Below are 20526 nucleotides of genomic sequence, written 5' to 3' on the forward strand. Positions count from 1 at the left end.
AAATGGTGGCATATACAAAGGAAACCAGTTGTGTGACTCTGCTCTTAATGATCACTCATCTTGCTTAATCCTGTTTGGGATTTGCAGCTTTTCCTTGCTTCATCTTCTTTTGATGCTGTGGTAATGAACGGTGTCATTCTGGGTATTTTTAGGAAAAAATTCCCTTCTTAAAAGTGTTTAAAGTTTGATAGCTCGCAGCACTGGTACTCAGCTTCTATTCCAGTTGCTGTCCACCCCGTTGGAATCAAGGATGCATTTCCACTGCAGTTAAGCTGCTCGGATAAACAAGTGCTGGGAGCAGTGCAGTCACCAGAGCTCAGCTCTGGTTGCAAAACTTGCCCAAACAGAGCTGAGAAGCAGCTCCTGAGTAGCTCTTGGCATGGTCAGCCCACTGCAGGCAGCTGTGGACATCCCCCCAAGTCCAGGAGATGCCCTTCCTCATCGTTTCCTGCATCTCCAAAGGAAACTGGGATGGGAGCACACCTTTACCTGTCTGGCCCTGGCTCTGGGATCTGGGAATGGGGAAGGGATGTCCAGCATCCACTGTTTGTCCCTCACAGCCCTGTGCCCTGAGGCTGTTCCCTGTGAGCCAGAGCTCCTGGGGTTGCAGGTGGCTTGGTTAAACGCGAGTCAAGGCAGTCCAGGCAGGTGTGAGCAGGGTTTTAAACCTGGCCTAGCTGAAAGGGAGGAACTGGAGATTTGCCTGGTTGTATTATAGTTTGTGTTATTGAGCAGCTCATGCTTATGAGCAGCTCATTCAGGACTCATCCAGCTGTTCTCTGGACCACAGCAGGGCCAGTCTTGCACCCTGAATCAGCTACAGTGCACTTTCCTGTCGGAGTGCCATCAGATAAGGCTCTTCCTGCAAGGCCCTGGAGCAGGTCCTGATTTTTGCAAGGGGAAAACAAGCCAAACTGCTCCCCTTTTCCAGCCTAACAGCCTGGGAAAAGTAGGTCAGAGTTGGCCAATCCTCCACATCCTACAAGCTACATGTGCAGGACTTCATGTGGCTGAAATACGGATCCATGAAAGATGGATAAAATAAAAAATCTTAAATGAAAAGTGCTGCTAGCAACTGCTCAAGATGTCTACTGCAGATCTCAGTCTAACACTGGGGCAACCAAATGCTAGATTTCCATTTCCTTGGCACACCCAGTATCCTTTCCCTTTGGTGGGGATGGCCAGTGCTGGGAGGTGGAAGTCATGTTGGAAACAGAAACAGGCTCGTGTGTTCCACAGTGAAACTGATGGAGAAAATGCTGCTCTTCCCAGCTGCAAAAATATCGTTTTGATGAGAAATTCTCTCTGTGAGTGCTTGCCATGGAGTTACTGAGGGGAGACCTGTTCCTGTGAGAGGTTGGTGAAAACTCATTCCCGTCCTAGAGGAAGCTCTCCCATGACTCTGTTATGCTGTGGTGGTGACATGGAGCAGTGCTGGCTCAGGATCCATCTTGTGTGGCTGGAGAACCCCCCTGGCCCTGCTCCAGGCCCTGCCAGGCTGTCACCAGCCCCAGAGCGTCGTGGTAGCTGGGAGCTGCTTCTGTTCCATGTGCTGTCCTGTCTCCAGGCGGAGCTTCCTGGTGGGGCTCCCCTCCAGGACCTGTGGACACCACTGTTCCTCTGGTTTGAGCCTTTCACTCCCTCCATTTAGGAGGAGGCTCCCTCTGTTTATGCCATTTGTCCCCTGTCATAATCTAACTTTTTCTTGCTTTCGATTCTTTTCCTTCTCATCCCCTTTCGCAGGAGTGTTAGGGTTGGGCTAATGCCTGATCCAAGGGAGAATTGCGAAGAACATCAGTCATAGTGAGATGTAAAGGAAAAATATGAACAGGGTAAGAATGTGACACTTCCCACTGATCCTCTCGTCTCCTTGGCTGCCTTCAGTGAGATTCCCTGAGCTGGATGTGCCTTTGGGGTAATCAGCTGTCACTGAGTTTCTCTTGCAGAAAATTCACTGCTTTTCTTTGAATCCACATAGGTCTTCTCATCCACAGCTCCTTGGGTAAGGAGTTCTGCAGGTTGCTGCCTGAAGGAGACTTTTAATTAGTTCTGAAAATGTTTTTTTAAAAGCATGAGCTGAAGAATGTGAACTGGGGTCAGTTTGAGGCCCTTCACGACAAGAAAGATACTAAGAGGCTGGAGCCAGGGAAGGGAATGGAGCTGGGGAAGGATCTGGAGCCTCAGGAGTGGCTGAGAGAGCTGGGAAAGGGGCTCAGCCTGGAGAAAAGGAGGCTCAGGGGGAACCTTCTGGTTTTCCACAACTCCCTGACAGGAGGGGGCAGCCGGGGGGGGTCGGGCTCTGCTCGCAGGGAACAAGGGACAGGAGGAGAGGGAACGGCCTCAGGCTGGGCCAGGGGAGGTTCAGGTTGGACACCAGGAGGAATTTCTCTATGGAAAGGGTGGTCAGGCCTTGGAACGGGCTGCCCAGGGAGGTGTTGGAATCCCCATCCCTGGAGGTGTTCAAGAACTATGTGCATGTGGCACCTGGGGACAAGGTTTAGTGGTGAACACAGTGATGGTGCTGGGCTGGTGGTTGAGCACGATGATCTTGGGAAATCTTTTCCAGCCTTACCCATTCTGTGATTCATCATCTGGGTACTGCCTTGCACTTTGTAGGATTCCAGCTGTCCCACAGATCCGTCTGTACCAAAGAAAAGCTCTTACAACTCAGGAGTGTTCCTTTATGTATTTCTGACTGAACGTGTTCTGAAAGGGAGGGAGAAAATGATCAGCCTTTCTCATGTTTGTCACCACAGGAAGGAACACTTTTGTGGAGGATGGTTTTTAGTGACAGGCTTTATCAAAGCATCCGGCCAAGAGTGTTACAGGGCAGTTGAAATCCAAGGAATGTGTGCTCAATGCTGAGCTTTTAAAGCATTCTTGACAGTTGTCTGAATTAAAAAGTCAAGGGAGGAGACTCTTCTCCCTCACAGGCCCTGAGGCTGCACTTCAGCAATATGGGAAATCAAGCTCTGGGGCTGCTGGGAGAGTCCAAAACCTCTAAAGCTTCCCGATACCAAACACAGACCCAGTGTAAACTTGCTCTGCAGATTCAGAAAACGCTGCCAGTGTAAATTTGTATTAGCAGAGTTTATGCCAGACTGAGAATAATCTGTACTCCATCAGATAACATAAACGTGGACTAAAAATCGTATTGTGGCTTTGGAGTAATTCAGCAGGAATGTGATGATATGCCTGTACTTACTGCAGACCAAATTACCCTGTCCAGGTCTGGCATTTCCATGGACCCGCAGTCAGAGTTGAGCCAGGCCTCCTTCTGTCTTGCTCGTGTCTTTGGTGGTGGAGCGTCATGGTTTGACACCAGCTAAACACCAGGCACCCATGAGAGTCACTCACTGACCCTCCCCTGCCACAGCTGGGCAGAGGAGAGAAAAATGTAATGCATTCCCTGTGGATCCCCGTGGGCTGTGGGTGGATCCCCGTGGGCTGTGGGTGGATCTCTGCATCCCCGGTGGATCCCCAGGGGCTGTGGGTGGATCTCTGCATCCCCCGTGGATCCCCAGGGGCTGTGGGTGGATCTCTGCATCCCCCATGGATCCCCAGGGGCTGTGGGTGGATCTCTGCATCCCCTGTGGATCCCCAGGGGCTGTGGGTGGATCTCTGCATCCCCGGTGAATCCCCATCGGCTGCAGTGGCACAGCTGCTTCACCACGATCTTCACCAAAGCCTGCAGAGGAATCTTGGCTCCGGTGCCCAGGGCACCTCGTGTCCCTCCTTGTCCACTGACTCCGGTGCCTCCGTGTTGTTCCCCTCAGGTGTTCTCACCTCCTCCTCTTCTCTGGCCAGGAAAAAACTGTCCGTGCACACTTTGCTCTGATTTTCTTCTTCAATCTGTTATCACAGAGGTGTTAGCAGCCTCTGCAATTGGCCCAGCCTTGACCAGCAGCTTGTCCATCTTCAGAGCCATCAGGGATTGGCTCTGTCGGACATGGGGAAAGTTTCCAGCAGCTTCTCACAGCAGCCACCTCTGTGGCCCCCCCACTGCCAAAAACCAGGCCCTGCAAAACCAACACATGGAGTGACCGGTTTCACTGGTTTAACAGTGAGAACTAGGCATTTAAATCAATTAAAAAACCCTAAACCCCTTAGACTCTGGCACACTACTAGAAAAATGTTATTTTGTTTAATGCTTCAGTCACTTTTCAGAGTGTATCTGCAAAGAGGCCTGTACAGATAACCTAGAGAAGACAATGTTTCTTTGCTCTTGGCGCTTCTACAAATGTGGTTTGACCAAAAGCAGACTTGTTTGAGTTTTTTTTACCCTTTCGAGGCTGGATCAGTGGAAGCAGTGGTGTCCTGCACCAGTAAACTGGGTGATAGTGCAGTGCCTGTGCTGAGAGCTGGTTCTTCCCTCCATTGAAGTAACACCAGAGATGAAAAGCGCTGTCATAAAAGGCACGAATAATTTTTAATGAAGGTGTTACCTAATCCCAGTATTTCTCAAAGCATAGCTGCTGCTTCAGAGCTGCCTTACTTCCCTTGGAGTCACCTTCCGCTCATGAAATCTGGCACTGCATCACCCCTTTGCAAAATCCCCAAAGCCACCAGCCCTGGCATTCCCTGTGGTGCCTTAAACACAAGCAGCAGTGATTATTCCTGGGGTTTTTAGGTTGCTGTGGCCTTCTGACAGATCTCCTGGCATCTGCATTACTGCTAGACTGTGGATTTGTGTGGAGCATCTCAAGTATCTGTTCCATGGTTGGAGGGACACTTATTGATAAGTACAGTTTTTAAGAATTCCCTTTTTAAAAACTGAAAAATCACATGAAACTGGGAAAACCCATGAATTTAAAATCTATTACTTTTTCTCTTGTCAATGGCAGAGACACCAACTCATAGTTCCGTGCCACTGTGAGGCCCCACAAAATTCACAATTTGAATAGAAATCCTATTGTTGTTTAGCTTCCTTCTCCTTGGACAAAAGAGAGGTCATCCAGCAATTCCCATTATTGGCTTGACCTCAGCCAGGCTGCTCAGCTGCATGTGCTAAACAAGTTGTACTATAGTGCAGCAAACCAAAAAAATGGTGGGAAATACACAAAGATGGTCATTGGGGACGTAGTAGGTTTTTATCAATGGGGTTGCACTTAGTGGTGGATAAATTAAGGGTTATTACCACTTTTTATTTTGAGATATATATATATATATATATATATAGTAGTATTATATTTGAACAGGCTTTCTATAGTTTCTTTTTGGTAATTATGCTGTTGAAGTAATTGAAATTGGAATGACTGAAATATAAATCATATATCTGTAATATTAATCATATTCATATGGAGGCCTGATGACATCCATCTCACCAGACTAACAACATAAGATCAAATAGTTTCCAGTCACTGCAGAAAATTTTACAGGTTTCCTTAATAGCCAGATTGCTTAAAACATTACTCACTTTTCACTGTGAAAATGTTTGACCCTTATTACTGTCCACTGTGTGTTTCACTTGGTGATTCATAATGTAATTTAAGGGGAGAATCCTTTAGCCATGACTTAACCAGGAGATAAATCAAATGAGGAAAAGTCAGTGAATCCTTACTTTCTACCTCTCAGCCATTCCTAAGGCAGCAGTTTAAAAACAGTAGTGGAGATGCTGACTCTGCTCTTGTTATTGGATGTGTGTCTTCAGCCCCTGGAGCTTGGGGGGGGCTGTAAATCTGAATTATCACCAACATTTTGTTAATTACCCCGAGACCTCATTGAGCTCCAAGCTGCTAATTGCAGGACCCTCGTTGGCATCAATGCTGAAAGCCTTAATTGTATTTTTTTAGTGTGCAGGTAGGGTTTGAGATACTTGGCTTAATTGTTAGCTCAGCCTGCCTTGTTCCTGAGAAATGGGGATGGAGTGGCAGTGCTTGCATAAGGAACAGCCCGAGCAGGGCTGAGCTGTGCAGAAACTCTCCTTTCCTCAGAAGTGTCCTGGGAACAAATGCAAATTCCCCCAGGTGCTGCTGCTCAGGAGGCTGTGCTTGGTATCTCAGGCAGCTGCTGCCACAAAAGAGCAATTCCCTGACAGTGCTGCCTCTACAGAGAATCCTTAAGGCTGGAAAAGACTTTTAGGGTCATCAGGCTCAGACAGAGATAATTCTCAGACATGGATAAGTCTCTTGTCGTGATTAAACATCAGCTTTTGACCCATACACCATAACAATTCTTCCTTTTAAAATCAAAATATAGATGGCAGCCTTCCAGTGCTTAAAGGGGCTCCAGGAGAGCTGGAGAGTGACTTGGCACAAGGGCCTGGAGGGACAGGACAATGGGGAATGGCTTCCCACTGCCAGACAACAGGGTTAGGTGGGATATTGGGAAGGAATTGTTCCCTGGGAGGGTGGGGAGGCCCTGGCACAGGGTGCCCAGAGAAGCTGTGGCTGCCCCTGGATCCCTGGCAGTGTCCAAGGCCAGGTTGGATGGGACTTGGAGCAACATGGGCTGGTGGAAGATGTCCCTGCCCATGGCAGGGGTGGGGTGAGATGAGCCTTATGGTCCCTTCCCACCCAAACCATTCCATGATTCTGTGATAACAGCGGTGATCAAGCTATTTTTACTTACATTTTCAGCTTAGTTTTTTTAACATTACATGGCAAATCAATTAGCAGAAGCCTGGGCAGCAATGAAAACATCTATGGCAAGGGTGCACACTGGCTGTTTCATCTGCATTTGATAACTTGAATGTTTTGAAATACATTAAGTGAATACTTTTGTGTTACTTGCCAGGTTGCTGGTAGTTTTTGGTTTCCATCCAAGGAGTGAGGTTTTAATTAATATGGTATAGCTTAAAAAAGTATTTACTATAGCTTATAGCAATATCTTAATCAGAGCAAGCAGTCTTCCAGTGCATTTTCTCCTCATCTGAAGAAGGAAGTTAAAAAATAATAGGTTTTCATTTTCTTAACTGAAAATAGCTCCAAATAAAGTTTCAAACATGAAAGGGCAGGTGATTAAATCTCTGCCTTGGGTTAAAAAGCTGATGAAGGCATGGAGTGGGGTGACTTGGCAAGACTGAACTGCCAAGACTGATTTTTCCAAGTTTAGTTGATCCATGCCTTAGGTTTAGTTTCTGTTTCAACACTTACCAGGGTTTGCCTGATAGGAAGTTAGTAATGGATCTGCAGGTCTGGGGTTTCCACATGCTTTGGGGTTTTAAATATGGATATGAAACCATTTGCTGTTTGTGTTGGTAAGAACAATTAGATTTTTGTAACAGAGTTTGGGCTGATCACATAATCACATGAAAAACTGAATGGAGAGGGAGCCATTGATGTTTTGCCCAGAACTCTGCTCAGCCATCAGGATTTTGGCTAAAATCCAGGTTTTTGTAGGCAAATTTAATCTCTTGGCAGAGCAAGCCTGGGTGTTTATTGCCAGAGTCATGCTGGCTATCAAGACTTAGCAAATGAGACCTTGTCACTTCATGGATTTTTGGTTTCAAGGAGCCTTGTTTCTTTTGATTCTTGATTCTTTTTTTGTGGCAGAGCTTTGTGTAGTAGTTGAAATGAACTAATGGAAAAGTTGGCAAGTTGGAACATCTGCCTGGTGAGGAAAGACTTGGGGCTTGATCCCCCAGTTCCCCTGCCCATAAAGAAGAGACAAGATCAGACATAATTCCTCAGGAGATGATAAAGGTTGCTATTTAAAGGCTTTCCACACTGATCCCCAGCTTTAAATAGCTGCTTGTTCATTACTCAGGGAGCACTGAGACCACCTCAATGTAGCAATTAGCTGAGCCCCACAGGTATGGAGCACAGTGGAAAACTCCTGAGAAGTTGTATTAGAATAAAATTGAATAGGATGTGCCTGGGGACACATTCAGAACCTCCAGAGTGATTTCCAAAAGCCCTTTTTTTGGTTGTTTGGTCAGGTTGGGTTTTTTTCCCCAAAAGACAATTGATTTGATTTTAAATTATCCAACTCCTTTGTTTTCCTCTTTTCCTTCTTCTTCCAGCAGGAGGGAGAAATCTCTCTGGGCCTCAGGAATCTCATGGATAAAGTTTTATTGAACTCCAAGAGTTCTTAAAATTTGGCTTTGCTGAAAAAAGGTATCTTTGGACTTAAAGTGTATACAAGGAGGAATGTTTAGACTTGCTTTTCCTAGTAATAGGAATTAGTCTCTTTCAAAAAGAAGCCTGTAAGAAATAGGTTCCTGTTTGTGGTGGGCATTGGTTTGCTTGGTAACATTTCACTAAACCAGAGGACAAACTTGGAAGAGAGGATTCAGCTTCCTCCTGAGGGACAGCTCTGATCTCAGCTCTCTGTGACAGGGAGGAGGACCCAGGGAATGGCTGGAGCTGGGCCAGGGCAGGGTCAGGCTGGAGATCAGGGAAAGGTTCTTCCCCCAGAGGGTGCTGGGCACTGCCCAGGCTCCCCAGGGAATGGGCACAGCCCCGAGGCTGCCAGAGCTCCAGGAGCGTTTGGACACCACTCCCAGGGATGCACAGGGTGGGATTGTTGGGGTGCCTGTGCAGGGCCAGGGCTTGGATTGATGATCCTGGTGGATGCTTTCCAGCTCAAGATATTCTGTGATTCCTTGATTCTGTGCTGGAAAGATGTGGGTGTTTTACCACAGCAGAGTAGGAGACTTTTGGTGATCCACCACAACCACAGAAATAACTTCCCCTGCTCTCCTGGGAAGCATTGGAGCCCTCGCCCAATCTGACACAAAGAAAAGTCTCATTGTACAGAAAACCCCTGCATGCTTTAACTTGTTAGAAAGTGGATTTTTAGGGCTGCATTTTGTGCTCTCAGGAATGGCTATTTTTAGACACATCCAATGGGATTTGCCAATGTTTCCTTTTCCCCCACTGGTAATTCCTATCAGCTGCAGTTGCCATATCTCTGTTTCCTGTTGGGGTTCTGCGCACTTGTTGTTCAAACATACTGTGTAAATAAGGTCCTGATCCTGTGCTGACTCCCCAGAGCTGTGGTGGTGGCAGTGTTTCAGAGCTGAGCACTCCTTCTGGTGCGTGCAGCACTGCAGTGCTGTGACTGATTTCCTCCATCATGCCCAAACCAGAAAATGTGAAAGAGGATCCAAAACCCACATCAGACTGCTTGTTTTCATTGTTTTGTGGGATACTTGCTGCTGTGACTCAAGCCAAAGCCATTAAAGGCTAGAAAGAGAGGAAGAAGTAAAAGCTTTTACAAACACTTAACCACTGCCTGCCAGACTTTTGCATATTCCCAATAAACTTGACTCAGTCCCTGTACCATTCTGTTTGCTCAAGGCTTTTCCCCTCTCCTCCTAGAAACCTAATGTTTCTTTTGGGGGAATTGTTGATATCATTGTATCATTCCTGTCATTACATTTATGTAACTTACAGAGTTGCTTATCCTTCTGTCCTTGACCATGAGGGGATCTGTGGTTTCACACAATTGTATCTATTACTCCAGCCTAGGCTGGTGTTTTCCCTTGCCTGACCTGTGTTCTGCTGCGCAGTTGACACTCCAGATCCCTACGTGGAGCTGTTCATCCCCACCGCCCCTGACTGCAGGAAGAGAACCAAGCATTTCAACAACGACGTCAACCCCACATGGAACGAGACCTTCGAGTTCATTCTGGACCCCAACCTGGAGAATGTTCTGGAGGTAAATCCCATGGTTGAGCTGGGAAGATGAAGGGTAAAATAACAGTGGCTTACACACATGTGGCATCTGATGTCTCAAGATTACCCCTTTGTTTAAAACGTTAAATCTGAGTTTAGCCATGGTGCTAAGCAAGAGGTGTTGGATAAATTGAATTATTCAAGGAGTAGCCTGGAGAGGCATTACAAGATATGCCTGTGAGTCATCTCTTGGACAGCTCCTGAGGGACAGTAGCTTGTTATTCCTCACATCAGCCATGGAGTATTTACTCCCTTCTTCCTACCCCGATTCAGCTCTTACGGACAGGGAATAGGTGGGACTTAAGTCAAGTGTCTGCCCAGGGAGACAAAGCAAAAGGCTGGTTCTGCTGTGTCCTTCTTGCCTGGAGCCCACCCTGGAGCTCTTCTGGGGACCACTCCATGTGCAGCCTTGTTGGCCAAGCCACTGTTCAGTCTCAGTGTGTTAAACTTCTCCAGGCTGTGCACAAGAGCTGAATGTTAGGTCTAAGTGGGCATGGCAAGGATTTAAAGTTAGCTCTAGTCATTTGTTAGCTCTGTTCTTCATAGAGGATGGCCCTGACATCTGTTCTCTTCTGACCCAATCTTACAGACTTCAGTCTAAATTGGCCAACTGGGACAGAGGCTGCAGCCTGTGAAGGTTTTCCTTGAGCTTTCCTTGTGACCATCAGACCTTGGGTCTGAAAGGGAATTGTGCTTCCTACAAGCTCCCTGTGTTCCTGGGGAAGGCTCTACAGTTTGGGCATTACACCTATGGTCAGCTTGGTGGATCATGAAGAACTATCACCTGCATCCTGCACTAGAGACAAAAGATACTAGGGAATTCACAATGATTTCCTGGGCATCAGTTCCTGCCTGTTCCTCGGTGCCGTTGCTGGGCCCCCTGGATCAGAGCCTGGGCCCTGCTCTGAGCCCTCCCTTACACTTAGGCAACTTCCCTAGGAATGTTTGAATTTGTTGAGGACAAAATTTGGTTTAAGGGTTTTGAAAGGATAAAATTACTAAAATCGCAAATACAGCAGGATGGATTATAGGTAGAAATTGGAAATGTGTCTTTACAGTAACTAAAGGCTGTTGCTGGTTCTGAGCTAGTGCAATGAAATTTCATGAAAATTGTCTGCCAAGAATAGATGATAACATTTAATAAGGGTTAATTGTGGACCTGGTAATGTAGACAAGATTCTGCAATGGAGTACAGTGTCAGAAATCTGTAAAATCACCTCCTCACCCAAACCCTCTGTGAATTCCGAAGCTCATACGCCACAATCCTTGTGACTCCTCGCATTGTTTTAATCTGCATCTTTAATTCTATCCCAAGTGCAGTTCCCTCTGAAGTGTGAGCAGCTCTTCAAAATCCCACTATGAAGTTTTTGCTTTTGGTTTTAAGAGACAGCACTCAGAGATTGCAGGAATGGGCATAAAGTTCTGCAAGGAAACAGAGCAATGTACCATTAAAATAATGAGCTCTTTCCTAAAATAAAGAGAATTCATAATTTCAAAGTGTTGCTTGTGGCACAGGATGAAGAAGGTTCTTTATAGCTGAGAAGAGGCTGATCCCAGATGTAGCAACTAATTATTCAAGTGATTGTATCTTGACTCCTTTTGTTTTATACAAAAGATACAGTCCAAGCCATGAACATGTGATATTTTAGAAGATACAGTGCCATAAAATGGAAAAAAACCCCATAAGTCAAATGAGTCTGGAGATGTGTAAATGATAATTTGAAATTCTTTCTGAATATCTTACTTGAGGACTTGGAAGGCAGCCACCGGGGAAAAAAAAGTCTGCTAGACCTAGATCCACATGGATTAGAGCAAAAGCATGGGATGGTGTTCTGCCATATCCACATCCATCTTTGGGTATTATCACATTTTGGAAAGGTCTGCTCCAGCATGAAAGATTTGAGAAGAGACTTGAAGGTCTGGCTGGATACAGAGAGAAGCTTTGTGTAAAATGGAATGCTGCACTCTTTGCCAAATCACTGCAAATCTTGGTCTGTAGAGTCAAGGCTGGGGTGTGTGGATTCCATCTTCTCTGAAAAGTTGCTGGATGTTTTTTTTGGCCTATCACAGTTAAAACTATACAAGTTTCTCCACAGGGAAATTTTACTTACTGGAAATGTAAAGGTACTGTGCTTTATATGTAGAATTTGAAGGTATTAGAAAGATGGTGAGATTTGCTGCCAGAAAGGTGCTGGGATGAACATCCCTTCATGAATTATCCTGGTGTACTCCTGCAATTCAGTTCCTTGAAGTGACACCTCCACTGTCCATGAGCTTATCCTGGTTTAAAAGAAATGTCTGTTGGCACTGGGCATTGACTGGGTTGGGTCAGGCCCATTCTTTTTCCATATATATATATATTTTTTTTACTTCAGGAATAGGTTTGATGGAATGAAAAAGGGATTTCTTGCAGTAGAATTGAATACCCAGCGATCTCTTCCAGGTTACTCTCATGGATGCCAACTATGTTATGGATGAGACTCTTGGCACATCCACGTTTCCCATCTCTTCTCTGAAACTGGGAGAGAAGAAGGAGGTCCAGTTAACTTTCAATGACGTAAGTTGGACATTCATGACTTTGCCCTGGTCAGAAGTTTTCTGAGCATTCACTGTTGCCCATGGATAAACACGGAGCCTAAAGACACTGTTAAACCTTAATTATTTATCTTCTTACAGCCCTGCTGAGAGGAGAATTAAGCAAAACAGTGCCACTGAATGCCTTGGTGTCCCTGCTGAAAGAATCCTCTCTAGAAGTCTAGTTTGGAACTTTCTCTGCCAAAAGCAGTTTCTTCCTTACTTGATGCAGTTTACTTTTATGGCCTGAGTGTGAGGTTACTCAGAGTTTGCTGCATTGCCCCTCCTGCTGCTGCCTGTGGCTTCCAGAAAGCTGAAGGAATTCTTTTATTATTACATGTTTCACTTTCTGTAAGTGGCTTGTTGTAACACAGCCCTGGTTAACATGCAATGATGCAGTAATTGGATTATTCCCTTTAAACGCATCTGCAAACAAGATGGAGTCATTTGAGCAGGGCTTGTCTGCCTGCACAGTAACTCCTGGCTAAATCTGGGTGGAATTGAGCTTGTTCTGCATGTATTAAAATGTATAAATAGCATCTGCATCGCTGGTTTGGGCTGTAGTTTATTGTATGATGAGAGATCTTGATTTGTCACCACTCTCCTGTTTTCCATGTGGTGCAACTTTAAAAGCGTAGTTACAGCAAATAACTGGTTAAAGGCCTATTTATTGGAAACCAGAGAGTTTCATATGTTAGTTTTAACATTTAATTTGGCATAGCCTTAGGGCAGTTGGAATTTTGATACCTTCCATTATTTTTCTTTTTTAAAATTACTGCATTGTTTGAAGTTTCTGCATTTTTATTTCACTAAGTGTCTCAGTAACTCTTGGACTTCTGGAGCATGGGTTGAGTACGGGTCCTGGTTCTGCCAGGCATGAGGTGGGGCAGTGAGAAAGAGCTGATGAATACATTTTGCAAACACAGTTCACAAAGCTCATTCCATTAGTACAAGGCCTTGCCTTGCTTTAACTTCTCATCAGCATTTAGCAAAGCTTAGTAGGGAGTCATAGGGAAAAAACCAGTGCAAAAAAGGCAAATACACTCTGAAATTTATAAGCAAATAGTTAAGGGGAGATGAAGTCAGGTTGAACCCGATGTAGACAATGTGTACATAGCATGTATTGCTGAGATGTCTGTGGCAGTCTGGGTAAGGTGTAGAAAAGCCATGATATCTCCCTATTGGAATGCTTCCCTCCAAGGGTTTATTTCATGTGCATGCATTTTTGTAAGCATTGGATCACTGCATGGTTTCAGGAGTGCTTTCTAAATTAGTAATACCAGGTGGGGAATAATGTAATTGCTTCCCTGCCTTTGAAGTGCTTCCTGGGTAACTCTTCACTGTGTTTGTTCGTGTCCTCCCTTTGTTGTTTCTCTGCCTCTTCTTTTTCCCCTCAGCTTGCTCATGCTCTGCCTCATTTGCAATTCCTGTTTCAGGAATTGGGCCTGGATGTTTGAGTCAGAGGCAGCTTTGCATCCCATGTCCTTCACTGCTGTCTGAGGGTCATTCTGGGGTGTTGTAGCTCCATGCCTGGTGCTCACATGCCCCAGGTGAGGAGGAGAATCTGGTTTTAGGTGGAGGACACGCTGAGTCTGTCACACTCCTCCAGGGCTGCACCAGCCTGGCCATTGCACAGGAGAGAGTCTGGGGAGCAGAAAATACCTCTCCATTCTGTCTTAGTTCCTCACCCTTGTACTGTTGGATTGTGCCTGACAGGGAACTGGTGCTTTAATCATAATTTTTTAACTTCTTGCCTGCAGGCAGCCCTTTCAGTGCTCTGTGAAAGGCCAACCCATAGCTTGTGGCCAGGGAGTTCAGTGTGGTTGGCAAGTGAAGCCATTGTGCAGTGACATTCATTGCATCTTTCAGCAAGTTGTAAGCAACCACCCTTCCTGACTGCTAGGTAAGGCATATTTAGCTGTGGAAAGACACTTGGTGGCTCCTGTGGAACACAGAGCAGTGATTCCCTCACACAGATGGCAGATGGATGTGATCCCCTGGTTCTCCTGCCAGCCACAAGTGGGTGAAGAGAATCAGATCCCCTCAGGACAGAGATGAGTAGCACTGTCAGAAAGGGATTAGCAGTTCAAGAAAGGCAAGACAGTGGGATCTGAGGAATGAAAGTCAGCACTTACCATCATTTTCCACTCTATTCAGTGCTAGTGGTGTATTTTGGAATCACACTGTGCACTTTAAAAAAAAAATCCATAGAGAAGAATCTCATTCACATGTGCCAAAAATATCCTCCTTTTTAAAAAAAGTGAAGAAGGGGGAAAAAAAAGGAAAAATTCTGACAGTAGTAGTTGATGTTCCAGGTGTGTTTGTGGGTTTTCCCTCTCTAAGTGCTGTAATCATATTTAAATATTCCTTCTTTAGGTCACAGAAATGACTTTGGAATTGTCTCTGGAGGTATGGTGAGTATCTCATATTTTAAAAAAAAGGGTGAAAATACACCAGCAGCAAAGGAATTTTTTTTTTTTAAATTGTTCATTAAAATTTTCATGGAATCACAGAATATCCTGAATTGGAGGGACCCACAAGGATCATCAAAGTCCAACTCCTGGCCTGCACAGGACACCCCAAGAGTCCCACCCTGTTGGGATTTTCTTAAAAACATGTGAGGTAGAGTGCAAAAATTCCTTGTTGTAGTGTAGAAATACCAGCTACTGTAAAAAAGAGGAACTTTTACAACTGAGGTTTATTTTCATGTTGTAATTCTGTCATTGACTAAACACCCTTACTGGGACTAAGATGTGTGACCCTTCCAAATGTTTGCAGGGTGAGGCCATCCTGTGTCAATCTCTCAGCCTGATTTATGTGAAGGGCTTTTCTTCTCGAGGGCTTTGTCCCTAAAAAAACCCACAGACCTCGCTCAGGTGCAGCTTCATCCTCACTGTTTCACCTTCTCTGGGAACTTGGCCTCTCACATTAACTTCCAGCATCTATGACTGCTGTTACAGAGCCCCTAAAATGTATTTAAATGTAAATACCACACAGTGCTGAAGGCAAAGGTGAAGATTAGGGCCAGGAGTTCTCCATGTAAAAGCTAAGCAGATATCTACCTTTATTTGTCCCTTTTTTTCCCCTCTCTAGCTGCCTTTCTCCCTCATTCTTCACCTATCATGGTGAAAGACCAAAAATCACTTTGAGGCATAATCAGAAAAATGTATTTTAAATCTAAAAATGATTTCCTGAGAGCAAGGCATTTAAGGAGTCATTTTTTGTCTGTAACTATAAATAGCACCACGGACCACTGTAAAAGTTAAACTCTTTCCTGATACCTCCAGAGACTGACAAGCATTCCCCGGGGATAATTTCTGCTCATCCTGTTGTACTAGGAAAATGCATTTGTGGGTGGTTGAGACCACCCTGAACCAGCCAGGCTTTGTACATTACAAGTATTTCATATCTCTGACATTAAATAAACAGAACATGCTTGGCTGTGTCTTCTCCTTAGGCTTTGAAATGTAAAGGATCTTATCAAGTTCTGCTGCTATTCCTTGATAGCCATGCAGATTGTGAATATCTTCATGGAACATTGCTTCTAGGGAGTCTTTTCCCCCCCTTTCTTAATTATATTATTTTATTACATACTAGTTTTTTTTAAAAACCTGGGGAATCATTCTCTGAGCCTAAATGGATCCATTTCACCATTGTGTGCTTTTCAGTGGGTACCAGGGTGGATTTGTCCACTCCTCTCTGCTGTCCATGAGAAGTGGCAGCTGAAGTTGTACCTTCATTTATGTACAGCACCGAGATCCTTACACAGGCTTGTGTACATGTTTTATCCCACAATGTGGGGGAAAATACAGAGAAGAGGGCTTAGATTTTTCTGTGGTATGCCAGTATGATCTGTGCTGTAAGATTTATAATTGTATGTGAGTGGAGAACTCGCTTGCTGTATTTAATTATTTCCTTTTAATGAGTTCTATATAAAATGGATGTCTCAAAGACGTGTTGTACTTGGCCTCCATCACTCCAGAGCTGATGAATGGTGTCACATGAGAAATACAATTTCGTTTCATCTTATGTAAGTGAATGAGGAATTTCTGCTCATATCTGCTCATTTCCCACGGTGATGTTTGTGATCCTGTTTGGAACTGAGCCTTTTGTACCAGCCTGTCCCTTTTCCAAACAGCTCCTCGACGGACCTGCGGTTCAGCATGGCCCTGTGCGATGAGGAGAAGAGGTTCCGGCAGCAGCGCAGAGACAACATCATGCACAGCATCAAATCGTTTCTAGGGGAGGAGAACAGCCAGAACCTGACCACTTCCCGTGATGTAAGTTTGGAGAGTTCCCATCAGGATTAGCATCCCCTTTGGAATTCTTCATTTGCCTGTGAGAGGAAGGAATGAGGTGTGCGAGGTGGAAGAGTTCGATGTAGAAAGATTGTAGATAATAAAAATTCTTTTCCTCTATGAACATACAATGTTTAGCCTGGAGAGTAATTTTTCTTGGCTCTAAAGTTAGAGATTAAAGTTTATGACCAGGGGGAACAGTTTTAAACTATAAAAGGGGAGATTTAGATCAGATATTAGGAAGAAATTCTTGCCTGTGAGGGAGTGAAGCCCTGGCACGGGGTGTCCAGAGAAGCTGTGGCTGCCCCTGGATCCCTGGAAGTGTCCAAGGCCAGGTTGGACGGGGCTTGGAGCAGCCTGGGCTAGTGGAAGGTGTTCCTGGGGTGGCATTGTGGTGGTACTGGATGGGCTTTAATGTCCTTTCCAACCAAATCATTCTGGGGTTCTGTGATTCATTGGCCCTCTAAACAAACTGCTCCAACTTTTCCTGTTTGAATCCCAGACATTGTGAAGGTGTTGGCTCTGAAGGGAGATTGCCATCTGAAAAGTGCTTCAGGGTGTGTGAAATATCTGCTGAATCCTGCAGTGGCTCTGGGCACTCAACCAGCACAGAATGTGCCCCTGCATGCCCACTACCCATCCCATACTCTGTGACCTTCATCTCTGAAAGAGTAGGCAGGAAATGAGCTGGTTTAAATTTAGAGTCAGCTTGGAAATTAGTTTATTTCTTTCCTTCCTTCTTTTCCTTGAGCCAGTTTTACTGGATTAGGGTTATGAAGTTTTATTTCTTTGAAACATGGGAAAGTACAGCTTTCCTTGACTTGCTGGTGCTTTGAACCGAGCCAAGAGGAAGGGAAGCCAACAGATCTCAGTGGGCTGATGCTGGCTTGGGTCATATCACAGAATCAGGGAATGGTTTGGGTGGGAAGGGACTGTAAGGATCATCCAGTGCCACCCCCTGCCGTGGACAGGGACACCTTCCACTATCCCAGGTTTCTCCAGCCTGGCCTTGGACATTCCCAGGGATCCAGAGGCAGCCACAGCTTCTCTGGGCACCCCATGCCAGGGCCTCACACCACAGTGAGGAGAGGAGCCAGATCCTACTGAGCTCTTAGTGATGCATTATTTAGAGTTAATTAAGAATCCATTTGGTCCAGATCTACTTATTTTGTTGTAGCTTTTTCATCATCTTCCTTCCTTGCTCATTCCCTCTCCTGTGCTGCTCCCTGAATTGTGACAGGAACACTTGGTGCCTGTGGGGGTGTCAAGCAATAAACAGAGTCCACGAATTAATCTGGGTTTATTCCTTCATTGGCATTGATTCCTTTTTTTGCATTTTTAGTATAAGCAGAATGTGACACTCTTTTGCAACCAACACTGAAGAGTATCTTTTGAATTTCCATGAAGTTTTGGGCAGGTGGTAAATATTTCATTCTTGTGTACTTTTGAACTCTGTCTTGCTGCATGAAATGTTCTTATGTGAACTTTCTGAGGAACATGAAAGAATTTAACAAGTATTGTACATAGTTTAATTGGAGTGAGATAAATTGTGTGTATTGTGAAGGAACATTTTCAAGGTTTCCTAATTTTCAGTTCAGTTATTTTAATCTTAACACATGCAGATCTTATCAGAGTAGGTAATCTGTCAGTGGGACATTGGCGTGACCTAGAGCAGAATAGGATCTTCCTCAGAAAGGATGTGGATATTCTGCCAAGCTCCAGTTGGAACTGGAGTGATACTCAGTGCCTCAGGTCTCAGTTCCATGCAGGTGGTATCTGTGCATGAATTATGGCAAAGGATAGGTAAGATCTCTTATTCTTTGTGTCATCATCTTCCCTTGGTATCCCTCACTGTCTCCAATACTGAAATTTTATCAGTTCAATTGCATCTTCCCAGACAGTAGCTGTAGCTATCCTCCGTTTTTCTTATGCCAAGTGTGTATTTCTAAGCTGACTTGTCAGAATTTTTATCTGTTTCTAGCAATGAAAAAACCTATTTTGTTCAAATTAAACTGCAGTTTTACTTTTATTGCTAGAGATGGAAGATAGCAGGAGGATTTATTGGATGTTTGGAGTCTCAACATGAAGTTGGGAGACATTGAGTAGTCTCAGTTGTCTGTGGGCCTTGTTTAATCTTGGACAAGTCACTTACTCAAAGTTCACCCAAGTTGCTTTATCTCTTGAGTAGCTTGTGCTTTGCAGGGATGCTGGGAGACACTTAATGCCTCTGAATTCATTATACATGTCTGGATGGAGAAGTGAGTAGTTCCAAATTTGCTAACTTAATCCTTAGGCACATTCTGGAAACACAGAGATTTCTCATACTTTCATTGTTGCTCAGTTTATTTTTATAATTTTTGCCTCTTCAAGCAATTTTCTAAAAATACCGTGATCTTCTAAAGAAAGCATGTAGTTCTCTACAAACTGGATTTGCAGAACAATTTTTTAATAATCATTTGTGTGCCCTATGGCATTTTTTTTTCTGACACAGATATTCAGATTTTGTGCACCGTGTTTCCAGGGCATTTGGATAAAAACATCTGCGCCACTTGTTCCCAAAACAAGATGTAGTATGGTTCAGTTTTTTCTTGCCTGATTACTGGAAGATATGATTAAGAACCTTTTGGTTTGAGTGATCTCATGTGCTGGTGGTTCTGTACAAAGGATTTAGGGTTCAGTAGAGGAGTGTGCAGCATTTGGTATCCTCTTTTCTCTGTTCTTCATCAGGACATGGTTTCCTGGTTCTTGGCTCTGGGTGCTCTGGCTGCAGCTCCTTCCCCCCTCCCTGCCTCTGCCCTATTTATCCTAGAGGGCAACTTGCAGGATGGGTGTATTTCATTTCAGTTTTTACTGTTTTGTGCCTTTAAACATGTTGGAAACTGAATTGGAGCTAAAAAGCTGTTTTGACAAACCTGCCTGCTTCCTCTGCAGAGCAGGAGAGGACTCTGAATCTGCCTCACTTGATTTATGCTGCAGCTCAGCTTGTATTGAAATAAATGAGGGGAAATGTGCAGGAGGTGCTTCTCTTCAGTTGTTTTTTGTCATCGTTTTAAAGATTTATTTATTTACTGTGCAATGCACGGGTGCTGGGGAGGCTCAGCCTGGAGAAAAGGAGGCTCAGGGGGGACCTTGTGGCTCTGCACAGCTCCCTGACAGGAGGGGGCAGCCGGGGGGGTCGGGCTCTGCTCGCAGGGAACAGAGACAGGAGGAGAGGGAACGGCCTCAGGCTGGGCCAGGGGAGGTTCAGGTTGGATATTAAGGAAAATTTCTTCGCTGAAAAAGCTGTAAAGTTTTGGAAGGGGCTGCCCAGGGCAGTGGTGGAATCATCCCTGGAGGAATTAAAAAAATGTGTGGATGTGGCACTTGGGGACAAAGTTTAGTGGTGAACATGGTGGTGGTGCTGGGCTGATGGTTGGACCTGGTGATCTTGGAGGTCTTTTCCGACCTGAATGATTTTGTGATTCCATAATCCACTTTCCCCTCGTTGTATCCACCCTTCCCAGTGCAGGAATCTGGGATGCCCAGAGTGCCTGTGGATCCAGGAAGCATTGCAGTCAGGATGTTGGTGACTCTCCTGGACATTCCCAGCCTGTCTCCATAGCGGATTCCTCTGCCTCTGGAGGAACACTCCCATTTTCCCTGGTGCCTGTGCACTGATGAGTGGAGCAGAGGTGCTCTGGAAGTGTTCTCACATACTTTCTCCAGGCTCGCACCTGCAGGGGACATCTCCACTCTGTTGGGATGTGTCTGCTCAGGCTGAGTGAGCAGTGCTCCTGAGGAGCTTCCAGAGTTTCCCCACGTTATTAAAGGAGTGATTACTGACATGGCTCTTCCTTCAAAGCAGCTGCTCCGTTATTGGGGCGTTGGCTTAACAAAACACATCCCAAACCCTTCCCTGGGCTGTGTCATTTTTGGGATAGATCCGTATCTCTGAAGCTGCACGATGAATGTGGGGCCAGGGAATACCTGTGGTTTCTATTACTAAAGCTGAACACTTATGAAGGAGGTAACAAAATAATCTCACTGCATGAAGA

General features: G+C 45.1%; 1 protein-coding gene across 9 annotated transcripts in view; it reads left to right on the top strand.

The window, feature by feature from the left end:
- Window positions 1–20526, top strand: part of PLA2G4A (phospholipase A2 group IVA) — a 70202-nt gene that overhangs the window by 26748 nt on the left and 22928 nt on the right. For 7 of the 9 annotated variants that reach the window (XM_042033868.1, XM_042033869.1, XM_042033866.1 and 4 more), the window contains 4 exons: window positions 9455–9603; window positions 12064–12177; window positions 14571–14608; window positions 16333–16474. In XM_042033868.1, the coding sequence (XP_041889802.1) occupies window positions 9455–9603; window positions 12064–12177; window positions 14571–14608; window positions 16333–16474 (443 nt within the window). Of the gene's footprint in view, window positions 1–9408; window positions 9604–12063; window positions 12178–14570; window positions 14609–14737; window positions 16225–16332; window positions 16475–20526 lie in introns of those variants that run through there. The other 2 variants (XM_042033872.1, XM_042033873.1) reach the window with 2 other exon arrangements.

Source organism: Corvus kubaryi, unplaced genomic scaffold (genome assembly GCF_017639235.1).
Source record: "Corvus kubaryi isolate FWS band 111438036 unplaced genomic scaffold, C.kubaryi_AGA036_p1.0 37361, whole genome shotgun sequence".
NCBI classification, from domain to species: Eukaryota; Metazoa; Chordata; class Aves; order Passeriformes; family Corvidae; genus Corvus; species Corvus kubaryi.